Here is a 17,159-nt window from a genome sequence, read left to right on the forward strand (position 1 = left end):
CCGGGACGCACCAACCACGCCGGGGAGGCAGAGGACTCCGCCCCCGGCGTCTCCCTCACCCGCACTGAGGAGGGGGCACTTCCGGGGGTCCTTCCCCTTTAACCTCCCCCTTCTGCTCCGTCTCCGGTAGCTGGAGCCCGAGACCCCACCCCAGGGGCGGGGATCTCGTAGTGACACGTCGGACAGCGGCGGCAGTGGCCGAGGCTCCCGCGCTGAGCGCTGGAACCCTGCGCCCTACGGAGGATCGGAGCGCTGCGCAGGGGATTCAACCAGGGCCGCGTCCGTGGGGAGGGAGCGGGCCCGCCCGCTTGGCCCGGGCCCTCCGGATCCGCCCCCTCCCCGGTCCCGCCCCCTCGAAGCTTCCTCTGGCTGCTGTGGGGCTACTCCGCGGCCGGGGGCCCGCGGTCCCGGCGCCATGCGGGCATCGCTGCTGCTGTCGGTGCTGCGGCCCGCAGGGCCCGTGGCCGTGGGCATCTCCCTGGGCTTCACTCTGAGTCTGCTCAGCGTGACCTGGGTGGAGGAGCCGTGCGGCCCAGGGCCGCCCCAACCCGGAGATTCTGAGCTGCCGCCGCGCGGCAACACGAACGCGGCGCGCCGGCCCAACTCGGTGCAGCCCGGAGCGGAGCGCGAGAGGCCCGGAGCCGGCGCAGGCGCCGGGGAGAACTGGGAGCCGCGTGTCTTGCCCTACCATCCTGCACAGCCTGGCCAGGCCGCCAAAAAGGCCGTCAGGTAGGGATCAGCCCCGCCAGCCCCACCCCCTGGACACTGTCGGGGACGGGCGCGCCAGGGAGGCCGCCGGAGGCTGGGTCAGGCTCCGGAAGGAAGGGGCCGGCTGGCCAGGAAGTCTTTGGCCCCGATGACTTCCGATGGCCCTGCTTCCCCAGGAGCTGTGGAACCCATCTGACGCCCTTTCTGGGCCCCGTCCAGGCCTGAGCTGAACTTGCCCTCCTCCGTCCTAAACTGGCTCGATCCTATGCCGTCGTCCTTCATAGATCCTATTAGCTCCCTAGTTGGGCTGTTGGATTTGAAGAAATGACTGACATATAGGGTGGGTGCCTAGAGAGAGGGAAAGAGGAAAGAGAAAACTAGGATTTACCTGTTTCTCTTGTTCTGGGGTGAGACACTTCAGGATGAGATTTGTGGGGGAGGGGTGAGGTACCATCCCATTAATGCCTCTGCCCATGACTTGAAATTATTTTCTCCTAAGTAACCCCGAGTTCAGATTTCAGTTTTGCAACTTACTTTCTGCATTATGGAAGGTAAGTTGCTGGAACCACTGAGCCCCAGTTTGCCCTTGTTCCAAACACACTCAGTGCATTCCTATGCCATGTATTCCCTTACATCCTTTGTGTGATGTGTTTGTGGTATCATGGCATTATCATTATCATGGCATATTTATACGTGGTGTGTGGGGTACCTGTGTGCTGAGCACTTGGCTAAGTGCTTTGATTAGATTCAATCAACCCCTTTTTGCAGAGCAGGCCACTGAGTGAGGTTGCAGTAGGTTAAATTACTTGCTCAAGGACACAACTAAGTGGTGAGACAGAGAATCAGACCCACAGTGTATCTCTCATCTCTGCATGGATATTGCCATCTCCCCAAGGCACTGTGTAGGTAAGGCCAGTATTTCAGGTAAACCCTCATGACTCCTAAGAGAGAGTTGTTGTTCTTATCAATGTGGAGGGAAAGAAACAGGCCCAGAGAGGATGGGACCTGCCAGAGCCTGTGTATGCTCTCTCCTGGCCGCTCTCTTGGCTTTTGGATAACCTTGTTCCCTATTCTCCCCCAGGACCCGATACATCAGCACGGAGCTGGGCATCAGGCAGAGGCTGCTTGTGGCGGTGCTGACCTCACAAGCCACGTTGCCCACACTGGGTGTGGCCGTGAACCGCACGCTGGGGCACCGGCTAGAGCGTGTGGTGTTCCTGACTGGCTCTCGGGGCCGCCGGGCACCGCCGGGCATGGCCGTGGTGACTCTGGGCGAGGAGCGGCCCATCGGGCACCTGCACTTGGCGCTGCGCCACCTACTGGAACAACACGGTGACGACTTTGACTGGTTCTTCATCGTGCCGGATGCCACCTACACCGAAGCCCATGGACTGGCTCGCCTAGCCGGCCGTCTCAGCCTGGCAGCCGCCGCCCACCTCTATCTGGGCCGGCCGCAGGACTTCATCGGGGGGGAGCCCGCCCCAGGCCGCTACTGCCATGGAGGCTTTGGTGTGCTGCTGTCTCGCACACTGCTGCATCAGTTGCGCCCCCACCTGGAAAGCTGCCGCAACGACATTGTCAGCGCGCGCCCGGATGAGTGGCTGGGGCGCTGCATACTGGATGCCACCGGGGTGGGCTGCACGGGTGACCACGAGGTGGGCAGATAAGCCTCCCCACCGACACCTCCTGTCTGAGCTTGTACACTTGCCCCTCAGAGGCGAGGGGGTAGTTGGAAATAATATCCCTGGGTTTTCCATGCCAGGGCTGTCAATTTCTATCCCTGTTTCCTGGGGTAATTTTATTTATCCCTGTAACCTGGGGTAAATCACTGCATCTCCTGAACTTCAGTATCCTCCTCCAGACCAATGAAAATAACTATTGTCAGGGTTGTTATAAGGATTAGAAAAAATTAGGGAGCCTTGCACATAGTGGGTGTTCAGTGTTGGCTATTATTATTTTCTTGGAGCCCCTGAACAGCTCTGAGGTAGGATACGTATGTCCATTTCATAGATGAGCTAGCAGAAGCTTGCCTAAAGTCACAAGCTCACAGCTGGTCAAAGTAGACTTAAACCCAGTAATCCTGTTGTGGACTCCCAGGTCCACAACAGGTCATAAGATGGGAAGATGAGGCACACACTGGGGTTGCGATGGGTGGGGAGGCTATCTCATCCCTCTTTCCATTATGGACCCTATCCTTCCTCTCTCCAGGGAGTCCACTATAACTTCCTGGAGCTGAGCCCTGGGGAACCTGTGCAGGAAGGAGACCCCCATTTCCGCAGTGCCCTGACAGCCCACCCTGTGCATGACCCCATACATATGTACCAGCTGCACAAAGCTTTTGCCCGAGCTGAGCTGGAACGCACATACCAGGAGATCCAGGAGCTACAGGTATGGCCTGGGGCCCCAGGGATAGAGGGAACAGGTCCTGAGACATTTCACAGATCCCAGGGAAGTAAAAACTAGCACTAGAGGCGTGCCTGGGTGGCTCAGTCAGTTGGGTGTGCTCCTTCAGCTCAGGTCATGTTCTTGGGGTCCTGCGATCGAGCTCCACATTGGGCTCCTTGCCCAGTGGGCAGTCTGCTTCTCCCTCTCTCCCTCCCTCTCCCTCTGCTTATGCTTGTGCACTGGCACTCAGTCTCTCAAATAAATAAATAAAATCTTAAAAAAAAAAAAAAGCTAGCACTAGAGTCCAAGAACAAACCAGCTTCCCAGTCCCTGTTTGTTTATGCCTTTTCTGAGCACCTCCTCCGGAAACTTCCCTTTTCACTCTCAGGCTGCTCCAATCTGGGGAAATGTTAGGTGGGACCCTGAGATTGCAGAGGTTGGCAGGGGAGTGGGGACCCATCCCAAGTAGTGCTGGCCAGCTGCTTAGTCCTCCAGCTGTGTGCTGGCCCCGCCATGGTCTTTGCCTTACTCATGGTCTGTTTCTCCAACCTAGTGGGAGATCCAGAACACTAGCCATCTGGCAGCCGATGGGGAGCGGGCAGCCGCCTGGCCTGTGGGTATCCCTGCACCATCCCGCCCGGCCTCCCGCTTTGAGGTGCTGCGCTGGGACTACTTCACAGAGCAGCATGCTTTCTCCTGTGCTGATGGTTCGCCCCGCTGCCCGCTGCGAGGTGCCGACCAGGCCGATGTGGCTGACGTTCTGGGGGCAGCCCTGGAAGAGCTCAATCGTCGCTACCATCCAGCCCTGCGGCTCCAGAAGCAACAGCTGGTTAATGGCTACCGACGCTTTGATCCTGCCCGGGGCATGGAGTACACGCTGGACTTGCAGCTGGAGGCACTGACCCCCCAGGGCGGTCGCCGGCCCCTCACCCGCCGCGTGCAGCTGCTGCGGCCGCTGAGCCGTGTGGAGATCCTGCCTGTGCCCTATGTCACAGAGGCCTCACGTCTCACCGTGTTACTGCCTCTGGCTGCAGCCGAGCGTGACCTGGCCCCTGCGTTCCTGGAGGCCTTCGCCGCCGCAGCACTGGAACCTGGTGATGCGGCGGCAGCCTTGACCCTTTTGCTCCTGTATGAGCCCCGACAGGCCCAGCGGGCAGCCCACGCCGATGTCTTTGCACCTGTCAAGGCCCATGTGGCCGAACTGGAGCGGCGGTTCCCCGGCGCCCGGGTGCCCTGGCTCAGTGTGCAGACAGCCGCACCCTCCCCACTGCGCCTCATGGATCTGCTCTCCAAGAAGCACCCACTGGACACACTGTTCCTGCTGGCCGGGCCAGACACAGTGCTCACGCCTGACTTCCTGAACCGCTGCCGCATGCATGCCATCTCAGGCTGGCAGGCCTTCTTCCCCATGCACTTCCAGGCCTTCCACCCGGCCGTGGCCCCTCCACAGGGCCCTGGACCCCCGGAGCTGGGCCGAGACACGGGCCGCTTTGACCGCCAGGCAGCCAGTGAGGCCTGTTTCTACAACTCCGACTACGTGGCGGCCCGCGGGCGGCTGGCAGCAGCCTCGGAGCAGGAGGAGGAGCTGTTGGAGAGCCTGGACGTGTATGAGCTGTTCCTGCGCTTCTCCAGCCTGCACGTGCTTCGGGCCGTGGAACCCGCGCTGCTGCAGCGCTACCGGGCCCAGACGTGCAGCGCGCGGCTCAGCGAGGACCTGTACCACCGCTGCCGCCAGAGCGAGCTGGAGGGCCTGGGCTCCCGCACGCAGCTAGCCATGCTGCTCTTTGAGCAGGAGCAGGGCAACAGCACCTGAGCCCGCCCCGCACCCCAGAATCCTGGCATGACAGCATGCCCCCTCCTCCCCAACAACCCAGAGCCACCTGCCAAGCCTCTCCAGACAGGGCTAGCTGCAGCCTCAGACCCCAGGGCCACCCACAGGCCCTCTCTCTCTAGCTCTGTGGGTCCTCAGGCCCAGGACAGGCCCCCAGGGGAGGTGCCTCCGGAGCCACCCCTCCCTGTACCAGCCCTGGTCTCCCTGTCCGCCCCCCTCCCTTGACGCTGCTGATTCAGGCTGTGGCCTCTTGAGTATTTATGCAGTGCAGTCTGCCTGACGCAGGCCTGGTCTCCTAGGGCCTCCTGGGGGCTGGGCTGTAGATGAGGGGTTGGGGAAGAGGGGAGCTGAGAGAAGGGGGGTGTCTCTCAACTTCTCCCTTTTGGGCCTGGATGAAGCTCCCTGCCTTTAATAAACTGGCTGAGTGTAGATTCGTGGTTTTGAGTTTTCAAAAGGTGGGATGGGGAGGGCTGGCCGTGAGGATGGAGGCTCCCTTGTCCTGGCTGGCAGGGACCTGGGTTTCCTTTTCCCGGGGACCAAGCCATGTCTGTGCCCAGCCCTGCCCCAGCTTGGTCACACAGGCATACAGAGAATTCTTTATGCCTCTTTATTCTCAGTTTCATCAGCGCTTTATAAAACCAGACCAGAAGCAGAGAGGCCCATCGAGAAGGCTCCCTTCCCCACCCCCAAGCTCAGCCAAGGTCTAATGGGTGGCCTGCTCCCTGTGGAGGAGACTCTGAAGGTGGGGTTGGGCAGGGGGAATTGGGAGCTGGGCCAGGCCTGCTGGGCCTCCCAGTCCCCCTGCCAAAAGGGGAGCTGGGCCTGAAGAGGGAAAGGAAGTAGGACCAGTCCAGCACTCCTGAGTCCCCGGGGTTCTCCTTCTCCTGCTAACATTCTAGGGCTGGGACTCTGGCTGTCCCTGAATCACCCACCCCCATAGGCCCACCCACTTTCTACATCTGTTCCCCCACCCCCACCCTGTCCTCCCTAAATATATACAAATGTACAGGGGGTTCCACCCCTGCTAGGGTGGGCCCCTTCCTCCACCTCCCTCACTCCCTTCCTTCCCTCCCCTCCAGCCCTCCCTGGGCACCAGCCTGAGGGTTGCGGGGGTGGACAGGAAAGACCCTGTGCACAGCAATTGGCGCCAGAGCTGGTGAGAGCCTGAACTGAATCCCCACCCTCCCAGTGAGGACCGCCCTCTGCCCTCTCCCCCCGTCCCTCGGGCTGCCCCCAGGCCTTGTGTCCCAGGAGGGAGGAGACTGTTGGGGATCCTGGAAGGGTTCCCAGACCCCTGGGTCTTTTTAGACAGCACCGTCCTAGCAAGCAAAGTCTTCAAAGAGGCCTCCTCGGGGGCCAGGAGGGTGGTGGTGGTTGGGGAGCAGGCCACTGGCTCCCCCACCTTCAGCACGGCCCCGGCTTGGGCATGGACTCTGCAAAGTGAAGAGGGAATGAGACATGGAGAATGCGAGCCAGAGCCCTGGGCCCCGCACAGCCAGCCTTTCCTTATGCCCTGGGCAGGGGCTACAGCCGAGCTCTGACAGGCTAGGTCAGAAGTGGCCGAGGCCTTCAGTCCTAGGAGAGAGCCCTGGCTGCGCTCAGCAGAGCTCACCCTCACCTGCTCCTTCAGCTCCTGCAGCCCCAGGGTGGAGATGCCCCCGGTGGAGGTCCGCAGGGGGGTCTTGGGACGACGCCACACCCGCTTCAGTCGGTCCCAGGACACCTTGGGGTTCAGGGTGGGGGGACAGCAGTGGGCTCAAGAAACTTGGTAGAGGAGAAGAGCAGGCCTTACTGAGGCCCACTTTGTAGGACTTGCTGCCCCAGCAAACCCCCAGGAGGACTCCCTAATCCTCCCCGCCCATCCCTTTCTCCTAACTCCTCAGCACCCTCACGCCTGCCTTCCAGCTGGTCAGGAGACCCTAGCCCAAAACCCCAAGCTTGGCTTCATGGCCAGGCCAGCTGCACCAGGAAGCCTGTACTGCCCCCTTGCTTCTTCCATAGCCCCTCCTCCCACCCTCCATACCCCCTCGGGTGGGGGGGTCCCTACCAGGCCCCCCATCTCTTGCCTCATAGATGTAGTCCAGGATCTCCAGTAGTGTGAGGATGCTCGCCCCAATGAAGAGGCCCATCTGTCCCCCAAGATCTCCTGAGGAGCATGAGAGCAGGTCAGAAGCACTGGCCAGGCCAATCCCCACCTCCATCCCGCCAGAACTGGGTCAGGGCGGCATCTCACCCAGAAGGGCTGACAGGCCATAGGCTGCTCGCTGCTCCATGGCCTCGGAGGTCAGGGCTTCAAAAAAGACATCAAGGACCAGGAAGTTCTCCCTGTGGAGACAGGAGGCAGAGTGTCCCTGTGGGGCTGTCTTCCTGAGGAGGCGGCTGGCAGGGACATTCCAGGTCCAGCAGATCCTGATCCGAGGTCCCCTACCCCAAGAAGCCGGCGAGAACCACCCTCAGACTCCCAAAGGCTGTGAGGGGAGATTGTCCTAGATCCTTGTCTGCTTCATATTCTGAGGGTTAGCCAGGAGCCCGGGAGAGCAAAATAAAACTCCTGGGCCTGAAGGAGTCCCTTCTGCCTTCTGCTGTAAAGCAGCAAATACCATTCACTTCACATCCTCGCAATACCTCTCTGGAACTTTCACAGGCTCCCTATTGACCGGCAGTTCACCCCCAAATTCTTTTTCCAGACCTCCAAGACTGCCCATGATCTATGCCTTCTTGGCCAGCTTGCTTTCTTATCTGCTTGTCTCTACATAGCCTTCCTACCGCTCAGGCTCATCTCTATACGATCACACACTTCTCGAGTCGGGAGGCCTCCCCCGTCTCCTCTCACACACCCAGTGTCCTCAGAGGCCGGGCTCATGCCTTCCCCAGCTTCATCATCTCCCCCGCCTGGTAATCTCAGGGGAGGCCTGACAGTCGGTACCACACATGGGTACACTGTGGCGGTACACACACTGTGGCAGGAGCTTTGTGGTGTAATCATCTCTGTCCCCACAGGTCCCACACTGTGGCGCCTGGGCACCCATAGGATGCTCAGCATTTGCAGATTGGCTGCAGGGGACCAGACCCAAGGCTCAATGAGTCCTCTTCTGCTGGCTGGCCACCTGGTCCCTCTCCCTTAGGGCAGCATTCCCTCAGTGTGCATTTAATGGCACCCGGGTTGCTGGGGGAGAAAGACACAGCAGTGGGTGGGAAAGCAAGAGGTGGGTGCAACGAGAGAGAGAGAGAGAGAGGTGTACAGGCTGTTGAGGAGCTCAGAGGAAAGGCATTTGGATCAAGAAGGGCCTTCCTGGGTGGCTCAGTTGGTTAAGAGACGACCTTTAGCTCAGGTCATGATCCTGGAGTCCTGAGATGGAGTCCCACATCAGGCTCCCAGCTCCATGGGGAGTCTTCTTTCTCCCTCTGACCTCCCCTCTCATGGTCTCTCACTCTCTCTCAAATAAATAAATAAAATCTTTTTTTTTTTTTAAAAAAAGCGGCAGGGGGCCCTCCCTGGAGGTGCCTGGGTGGCTCAGTCGGTTTAAGGGCTGCCTTCGGCTCAGGTCATGATCTGAGTCCAACAGTGGAGCCCCACGTCAGGCTCTGTGCTCAACCTGGAGCTGGCTTCACCCTCTCCCTCTCCCCTTCCCTGTACTCATACACACTCTCTCTCAAATAAATAATAATCTTTATTTTAAAAAGAAGGGGACCTCCTTGGCAGTGGGGACACAGGATGTGACTTGGAGGATGGGTAGGGATTAATTAGAGGAAAAGGACTGTGAGAGGCATCCGCGCATAAACCTCCTTAGTAAGAAACACGCAGCCCACTCCTAGTGCGCACCACGCTCCGGGCCTGTGCCTCCAGCACGCACGCGCGCAAGCATGCACAACACGCACGCGCACACATACCGGATGTAGGTCTCATTGCGGTTGTACTTCCTCGCCAGGTACCGGGCTGAGCCCCTGTTGGGGATCCTGACCATTGAGATTTCTTTCCCGTAGCGAGTCAGGTTGCAGGGAGTAGGGCAGAAACACGGGCCCTCGGAGCCCCCTCCCAAGGAGTCTGCAACACAGAGGCACCAGCTGCAGGGGGGGGGAGGGCGCATGGCCCCGAGGCCCACTAGCTGCCGGGAGAAGGCACGTCCACAGGGAGGGCCTCTACGGGCCACCCTGACACTGCCTAGGGAAGACTCTCTGGGGGCTCCTTCCTGGACCAGCTTCAGACTACCTAAGAAAGCGGGTGAAGGCAAAAGCCCCCAGCACCCTCCTACAGGCTTATCCTTCTGTGTCCCAGCCCCCTGGAACCCAGAAGTCCTCATGACTCAGACGGAGGACACAGCCCTTCCATCAGAGCTAATCAGTCACACGAGGCCTCTCACACACACGGGGCTTGGAGAGGATGCTGGATGAATGGAATTCTATGCCTGCTTTTACTTATGCTGACTGATGAGTGGATGGACAGACGGGCAGAAAGACGAATGCTGTGTTTAATATGCTGGATTTTCTTGGGGGCATCTTGGTGGTTCAGTCAGTTATGCATCTGACTCTTGGTCTCAGCTCAGGTCATGATCTCATGGATCTGGGCCTGTGCTCCGCCGGGAGTCGGCTTGACGATTCTTCGCCTCTGCCCCTCCCCCCACTTGTGTGCAGGAGCACACACACTGTCTCTCACGCTCTCTCTCTCTCCCTCAAATAAATAAATAAATCTTTCTTTCTTTCTTTTTTTAATATGCTGGATTTTCTGTTCCTCTCTTCAGATTCACTCTTCACTCTCCTCCACTTTTCTCTGTGCCCAGGAGGCGGGGCTCTCTGCCTGATGCATCCACTGGACTCCCTCATCTTCTGGCTTTGGGTTGGGTTGAACCAAGGGGAGAGACCCCAGCAGGGGGGAAGCGGGGGAAAGATGCCAGGGCTTCGTCTTCACCAGGCTGTGGGTCAGCTGAGGCCACTCCCCCCTCTTGTGGTCCTAGCTCCTGTCCTCTGGAACAGCCACAGATCTCTGGGCCCCAGCGGTGTTCCTCCCCTTTCCCCCCCTTAGGCTTGAACAAGTTGAGGCTGCCCGATGTTGCTAGTTCTGTGGAGTTTCACCATCACTGTACTTCCACATCTGCCCCTTCATTAACTGTCCTTCCGCTGCCCCTCTGGCTGTGATGCAGTTGGGATACGGGACAGAGAGTCTCCATGTGGTTCCACTGCCCATCCACTCCCCACGGCCTCACCATCCGGAGGACTGCAATGCCCTCCTGACCACTTGCCCTGCTTCTGCTCTTACTCATGCCTTCCATTCTCCGCGGCTGATCAGCACCTGGCTAACTTCAGAGGGTGCTCTTGCCTTGCCTTGAGCCACTGTGGGCTTCCCAGAGTCCCCTCCCCTCTTGCTGCCTACTCATGTGTTCTCTGCCCTCCAGCAGTGCTGACCTTTCCGTGCCTCCCCAAGCACATTCTCTCCAGCTCTCTCTCTGGCCACAGATGTCTAGCACAGAACTGTCCCCAGGGCCTAGATCATGCCTCCGCTTTTCACCAGGCTGACTTTTCCACACCCTTCAAGTCTCAGCTAATCCATCACTTCCTCCCAGGATCCTCCTGCCTTCCCAGGTGGAGCTACGTGCCCCACCCAGGGACCCTGTAGCACCCCTGCGTTTCCTGTCTGCAAGGACTAGCACCGGACCATTGTGCTGGTCCACAGCCCTGCAGGCCGGGAAGCTCCATAAGGACAACCTCTTGTTCCCACTCTCACCTCCAGCACCAGACCAGCCTGGGAACGTCTGCAGAAGAGGGAATGGATGGACAGATGAGAGAATGAGAGAATCACAGCCCAGGTGAGACCTAGGGACCCATGCGGTTTGCCTTACCCACACTGATCCTTAGCCATGCATCTCTCCTCAGACACAGAGAGAAGTCCTTTTGCTTTCCCAGAGAAGGTGAGCTCATTGGCTGAGCCACAACAGAAAGCCCAGCCCTTCACTCCCAGTCCTGGTTTTCTGCACCCCCTCACCCTGCTGCCTCCACTTACCCAAGTGTCCACACCTGCAAAGTCCTCAGAACCCCTAGAAGTACGGGATAAGGCTCAACCCTGGGAAGAACCATCCCGGGAGAGACTAGGAGGAGGGGAGCCAAGGCAGAGAGGAGAACAGTGGACAGAGATGAAGAGGAGGATGATGGAGAGGCAGGGGAAGGGAGAAGGCAGCACGGACCCAGTGTGTGGTCGGCACACTCGATGTAGATATTCGGCGGGCAGATGGTCTCATTGCCTGAAAGGAGAGAAGATTATTCCTGGAGTCTACGGTTCCACCCCTTCTCCCCCAGCACATTCCCAAATGTGGACACACACCTGTGTGCATGCACACACAAACACGTGTGTCTGTACATCCCTGAACATGCATGAGCTTCTACATGCCTGTGTGTGTATGCCTAAAATGCAAACATCTGCACACTTGCATGCACATGTATACACACACACATCTGTATGCGTGTGTTCAAGCACACCCACACAACCCTGTCCATAAACATATGTATGCATAGATACATATTAACACGGCCACAAGCACGCATGAGTGTATTCCCAGATACACATGTGAAAACACGTAAAATCCCAGACAGGGGCACCTGGGGGGCACAGTCTGTTACAGACAGACTCTTGATTTCAGCTCAGCTCCTCATTTCAGGGTCATGAGATCGAGCCCCTGTACAGCTCCATGCTCGGCAGGAAGTCTGCTTCTCTCTCTCTCCCTCTGCCCCTCCTCCCCGTACTTTCTCTTTCAAATAAATAAATAGATCTTTTTTAAAAATCTCCAACATACATGCATGCGCTCACAGGAGTACAGGCAGGCATGCATGCTGTGGTGCACGTGCTGGTGCACAGGAGCAGCATTCCACCCAGGGAGGTTCTGGAGCATGGCGGGGTGGCCCGGAGGGCTGGCGGGAGGGGTGGGTGCCCACCTGGCATGTGCACCATCCGGCAGTGGCAGCGCTGAAGCACGGCCTCCTTTTCACAGCGCAGCCGGCAGGCAGACACACTGTAGGCTGAGTAGCCCTGAAGCTCGGGCTCCCGGAGCCCGTTCTCCGCCCGGCAGTTGCCCCAGGGCTGGGGCAAATAGGTCAGCTGCAGGGGTGGGGTGCACATGGGGTCATGCCACAGAGTCCCACCTAGCCCTCCATTGCCCACAGCTCCAACAAAGTCCTTGGGGTGGGGGGGTGCTGGTGGGCAGTGAGCTTTTGGAGAGCAGGGCCAGTGGGCATCCCCACAGTGCCCAAAGACCCTGCCTGACGTCCAGCTCAGGGCCCAACTGGAGGTGCTCACCCGCTGTTCCTGGCAGGACACAAAGGTCTGGAAGCCTGGGGACACACCGAAGCCCAACTGGTGGATGTAGGGGGGCTCCTCTTGGCTATGGATCTGCACCCGGATGCCAGCCTCGAATGATGTCTCATCTGCACAGTGGAGATGGGGACCTTTGGAAACCCATCCCAGCCAGAGGGCATCTCTCTGAGTGCCCCCAAAGTGGCCCCCGTCCCTTTCCCTGCATACTTGTTTCTCTCCAGATGGGCAGGTATTCCTCCTGCTGGATGTCCAACATGATCTCCAGGCCACTGCCCATGCCCCCTGCCCGACTGGGCAGTGAATTCTGTGGATCAGCGTTGAAGGTGTAACACTTCCCGTAGCGAGTATAGACCTGTGGGTGAGAGGGAGGAGGAGAGGAGATGAATGGAGGCGCTAAGACAATTCCTGAAGCTCAAGGTTCCCTGTGCTGGGAAAGGGCCACTACACCTGCCTGGACACCACCGTCCAACAGCAACCATTCTACGGCCCAGCCTCTTCCCCAAGTGCTATCTTTGCTAGTGACATCTTCTCTTAGATGATTAAGTGGCTTTTCCAGCATAACCTACCAATAACAGAACTCTTGCTATCTTCTCAAACCCTGTGCCCTCCCCAATTAAAGGCCCCACCGTCTATCCCATTTCTCAAATCAGAATCCCTGACACTTCCCTCTCCCTCTCCCTCACCCCTGCATTCCATTCAGCATGTACCCCAGGTGATTCTACTTCTGGAACCTATTTAGAATCCAACCACTTTCTTTCCGTCTTGTGCCCCACCCCCTTTCACCGCTGTCTCCCATCTGGCCCCGTGGTCAGCTTAGCTGTCTTAAAAGAGACTTAAAAGACTCTACTTACGTGTCCCCTCTTCAGACCCATGCCCATATTACCACATACACTGTGTATTAAGTGACACCCTCCATTCATCAAGGTGTTCATCGGTTTGCTAAGTCCTTAACAAGACCTGAGATGATCTTGTGTATCTGTTTGTCTCCTTTTCCAGTGTCCATCTCTCCCTCCACTGAGGTTTATGCCGCACAGGAGCAATGAGCTTGTCTGGTGTCCCCAGCCCTGGCCCAGTGCCTAGCAAAGGGATGCTTAGAAGCAGTTACTGGCGCTGGCAACAAAGCTCCCTTTCCCCGTACGGAGAGTTCCCCCAGCATGGACACCAGATGGCGCTGGCGCCCCGGAGATGGAAGCTGTGGCCCCGCCAGCCCAGACTACGATGGAGCGTTGGGGAGCAGCTGGGGCGGGGAGTGGGGGGGCGTGGTCAAAGGAGAGGCAAGGCAAGTTCCCCGCAGCCATGCTCACCCCACAGAGACGAGCCCCTGGGTCAAACCCATCACAGGCAGCACCTTCCCTGGGGGCAAGGGGTCAGTGCACTCAATCACTCTCGCGCTCCCTCTCCCCTCTCCTTGGGAACATTTCGCACTGGTGAAAGCTGGGAGAAAAGGAAGGGCGGTGTTGGGAAAAGATATCCTAAATGCCTAGCTTCAGAGAGACGGTATGGAAGAGAAAGGGGCTGGGTTGGGGGCATCGGGAGGGAAGATCTCTGAGAACTGGGGGCCTGGGGCATCCTTGCTGGGGAGCAGGGTTAAGTGTCCCATGCCCCTTAGATTAATCAATTACCCCATGGATGCTCTCCTCTCACACCCCTCTCACACTGTTCTTCTGTCACCCAAACACCCTGTCTCTTGGTCCTCAAACAAAAATGGGTGCATAACAAGCACCGTGCAATTTACAAAACATGGCAGCATCAACACCCACCCCACCCCATTTCAGGAACTCAGCAGCTCTAGTGTGGATAGGTATAATTTTTTTTTTTTAAGATTTATTTATTTATTTAACAGACAGAGATCACAAGTAGGCAAGGCAGAGAGGCAGGCAGAGAGAGAGGAGGAAGCAGGCTCCCTGCTGAACAAAGAGCCAGATGCAGGGCTCAATCCCAGGACCCTGAGATCATGACTTGAGTCAAAGGCAGAGGCTTTAACCCACTGAGCCACCCAGGTGCCCTGGATAGGTATAATTAACTTGTTGCTTATAGACCAGGAAAGGACTACTCAGAGAGGTGATGTGACTTGCTCAAGGTCACACTAGTAGTCACCTAGTTGGTGTGAGAGGTGGAATTCATCTGGATGCAGGACTTGAGCTGTTCCTAGAACCCATTGCTGGCAGCTGCCCTTCTGCCCAGCCAGGCCCCAGCTCCTTCTCAGCCCTGCCCAGCAGAAAAACAGCAGGAGTGTGACCCCACACCCATCTGTCCCCCCTTTCCCCTCTTCCTCCTTTCCTTGCACTCCACTCCTGTACACCTTCCTCACTCTGTTCTACAGATCGGCTGCCTCTCAGTTCCTCTTCTGTTCCGCCCCTCCTGCTCTGCCCCCTCACCTGATTCTGGGTTCCCTTCCTTGGCCCCGTCTGGATCAACCCTGTCCACTCTGTGCTGGGGCAGGAGGAGGCACCACTCAAAGTCCCCGAGTATTTGCTGTGCCCAGGCACCAAAGCTAGAAGGCTTCACATGCTCTTTCCCATGGGATCCTCACAACCACCCCAGATCCCACAGCTGAAGAAATGCAGGCTCAGAGAGGTGGGCTGATTTACCAAAGGTCTCCGAGATCACTGCTTTTCAAACTTTAATGTGTGCACAAAGCACCAGGGGACCTTGCTAAAATACAGATTCTGATTCAGTAATGTGTGGGATTCCACATTTCTAACCACCTCTGGGTGGGTCCATGGACCACACTTCAAGTAGCAAGGCCCTAAATGAACAGGTGAGAGTCCAGTAAGACTACTTTGCTTTAGAACTGTGCTCTGACCTGTCACTGGAGGGAGGAGAACCCCGAAGCCCCATCTCAGGGTGCAAGATTCCTGAATTCTTGCAAATGCATTTGCATATGTATTTGCAATATGGGGCAAATGCATAAGTATAAGCCTCAAATCTCAAAGCACCACCCTCTTCCTACTGAAGGCCAAGAAGACGCTGGAATCCCTTGCCAAAGCAGCCAGTTGTGAGTGTGTGCTCTAGTTGAGAGGCTCAATACGGCATGGGCTTTGTGGGGGACAGGGTTAGTGAGCTGCCGCCTACCTCCACCTACCCCACCTGGGGAGTACTACCTCCACTCTCCCTGACCGCCAGGAACCATCATGGTCTCTCCACAGCTTGGCCCAACCCATGGGACTATGGCCTCCCTGCGGGCGCTTACCATCTTGGCTTGCAAAGAGCCCAGCACAACTTGTAGAAGGAGGCATGTGGTGGAGGGAAGGAGTACCAGGTGAGCCCTTCCAAAGGCGCTATTGTGTTTTTTATTTATTTTCTCCTTTGAGCCTTCCAGAAAACACGCGATTGTTGCCTCCATTTAATGGTGAGGAAGCTCAGAAAAGGAAAATTACTTGGCTAAGAGCAGACAGCAAGTAAATGACAACAGAGATTCAAACCCAGCTGAGCCCATCACCAAAGCACCCAAGCAGAGTGAGTGCTTATAAACACGGGGCAGGTATTCTGGGAATCCATGGTTCCGGCAGGCTCCTGACCCTGGGTGGGGCTGGGCAGCCTCCCTTCCTGATACCCCCAACATGTTCGCACAGACGCATGCTGCGTGACCTGGAGCCCAGCCCTGTGCAGGGCAGAGGTGACCAGGAAGATTTGGACTACAGTGACATTGTGGGGGCGGGGGTTCCTGCCCCCCACCCCACCCTTGAGGTGGTGGTGCAGAGCAGCCATGGCCTAGGGAGGAAGAGCTCTGGGTCCGAAGGATATACACAGCAGGGAACAGACAGGCCAGATTGGCGGGGCCACCTGCACCGCCCAGGTCAGGCCTGACTGCTGGGCAGAGCAGAGCGTTGCCCCGGAGACGGTCCCCGGGCCAGGCAGGCAGCGGCGGGTGGAGTCGCCAGCCCCTAAGTGGCAGCACTCTGGCGGCAGCACAGCCCATGGCCTCTTCCATGGAGACGGCACGGCAGCTCTGCCTCGAGGTCCTCTAGGCTGGCCGCTGCTCTCTTCCCCATGGACTGGCCCAGGAGCAGGCTATGTGGACAGGAGAGTCCAGGGTCCAGCCACAGAGAGCGACAGGGGCTGGGCCACCATGTGCCTTTGTGTGCTGAGGGTCTGTCTCCAAAAGACCCACCCATCCCCATCTCAGACCCCCACCTCTTCCTTTGGTCTTTCCTCCCCCAATCTCGCTCTCTGCCTTAGCTTCCAGGTCCACCTTCTGGACCCAGGCTGAACAGCTTCTGGATAGGAATCTGTCTGTGCTCCGTGTGGACTCTTGAACTCCTCCGTGATCTTTTTCTGGCCAGCCCTCTGCCTGTCCCTCTCAGAGCACTTTACCCTTTCTTGGCCTAGGCTCTGGCCTGGGTTTGCCTCCCTAGTCTCTGTCCCCTGATCTTGGTGTGTATCTCAAGGCCTTTCTCTCTTCTCCTGGCCGTCCTCAGCATCTGAGAAATGATGCATCCGGCCTCTGTCAGCTTGTCACCCTAGCCTGTCTTCCTCTCCCATTGGCCTGGCTGCCCCCCACCCCCATCCTCTCTGTCCCCTTGACTTCTGCATCTGCATCCTCTTTATCCTTAGCCTGAATCCAGTCTCTGTCTCTTGTCTTCCTACTAGACTTTTCCTCTGCCTGATACTGCCCCTGTCGAGCCAGAAACCCCTGCCCAGGTGTGCTTCCCTCCTTCTCTCTGCCCTCTCCTCCAGGTCTGCCCCAGACAACATCAGAGCTTGGGAGAAAGCCATCCAGAGCTCCCCACTCTGAGCAGTGGCTCCTCTCAGCCCCTCGGGGGTCCATCTATCCGCAGCCCATTTCCCCAGAAAGCTCTCCTTGGCTGGCTGGCTTGCATGTGCCCCACCCCCGCCCGCCCCATTCCTCATCCTCCCTGCAGCCACGGAGCCCACTGGAGCCCACGGGGTTAACAGGCAATTAGCAGGGCCAGGGCTCAGAGCTGTGGGGGA

At 57.9% G+C, this 17,159-nt stretch overlaps 2 protein-coding genes across 2 annotated transcripts in view; one reads left to right on the forward strand and one right to left on the reverse strand.

The window, feature by feature from the left end:
• On the forward strand, positions 1-5,353 carry CHPF (chondroitin polymerizing factor). Its single transcript, XM_082691478.1, has 4 exons — positions 1-729; positions 1,790-2,363; positions 2,917-3,096; positions 3,647-5,353. Exons 1-4 carry the CDS (start codon positions 416-418, stop codon positions 4,904-4,906), a joined length of 2,328 nt encoding a protein of 775 aa, XP_082547604.1. The 5' UTR covers positions 1-415; the 3' UTR covers positions 4,907-5,353.
• The window catches only part of ASIC4 (acid sensing ion channel subunit family member 4), a 24,302-nt gene continuing 12,173 nt past the window's right edge, over positions 5,031-17,159 (reverse strand). The window contains exons 2-10 of the mRNA XM_082691491.1: positions 12,432-12,576; positions 12,207-12,334; positions 11,846-12,008; positions 11,101-11,157; positions 8,816-8,969; positions 7,158-7,249; positions 6,991-7,070; positions 6,543-6,647; positions 5,031-6,357 (exon numbers count right to left, since the gene is read on the reverse strand). Of these exons, the coding sequence (XP_082547617.1) occupies positions 6,244-6,357; positions 6,543-6,647; positions 6,991-7,070; positions 7,158-7,249; positions 8,816-8,969; positions 11,101-11,157; positions 11,846-12,008; positions 12,207-12,334; positions 12,432-12,576 (1,038 nt within the window). The 3' untranslated portion in view covers positions 5,031-6,243. The remainder of the gene's footprint in view (positions 6,358-6,542; positions 6,648-6,990; positions 7,071-7,157; positions 7,250-8,815; positions 8,970-11,100; positions 11,158-11,845; positions 12,009-12,206; positions 12,335-12,431; positions 12,577-17,159) is intronic.

Source organism: Mustela nivalis, assembly GCF_964662115.1.
Source record: "Mustela nivalis genome assembly, chromosome: 11".
Classification (NCBI taxonomy): Eukaryota; Metazoa; Chordata; class Mammalia; order Carnivora; family Mustelidae; genus Mustela; species Mustela nivalis.

Excerpts from the sequence above, each read along its gene's own strand:
- CHPF (XM_082691478.1), top strand. The coding sequence starts at position 416 with ATGCGGGCATCGCTGCTGCTGTCGGTGCTGCGGCCCGCAGGGCCCGTG. Across the intron at positions 2,364-2,916 it reads GCTGCACGGGTGACCACGAG|GGAGTCCACTATAACTTCCT; the intron begins GTGGGCAGATAA and ends TCCTCTCTCCAG. Across the intron at positions 3,097-3,646 it reads AGGAGATCCAGGAGCTACAG|TGGGAGATCCAGAACACTAG; the intron begins GTATGGCCTGGG and ends TCTCCAACCTAG.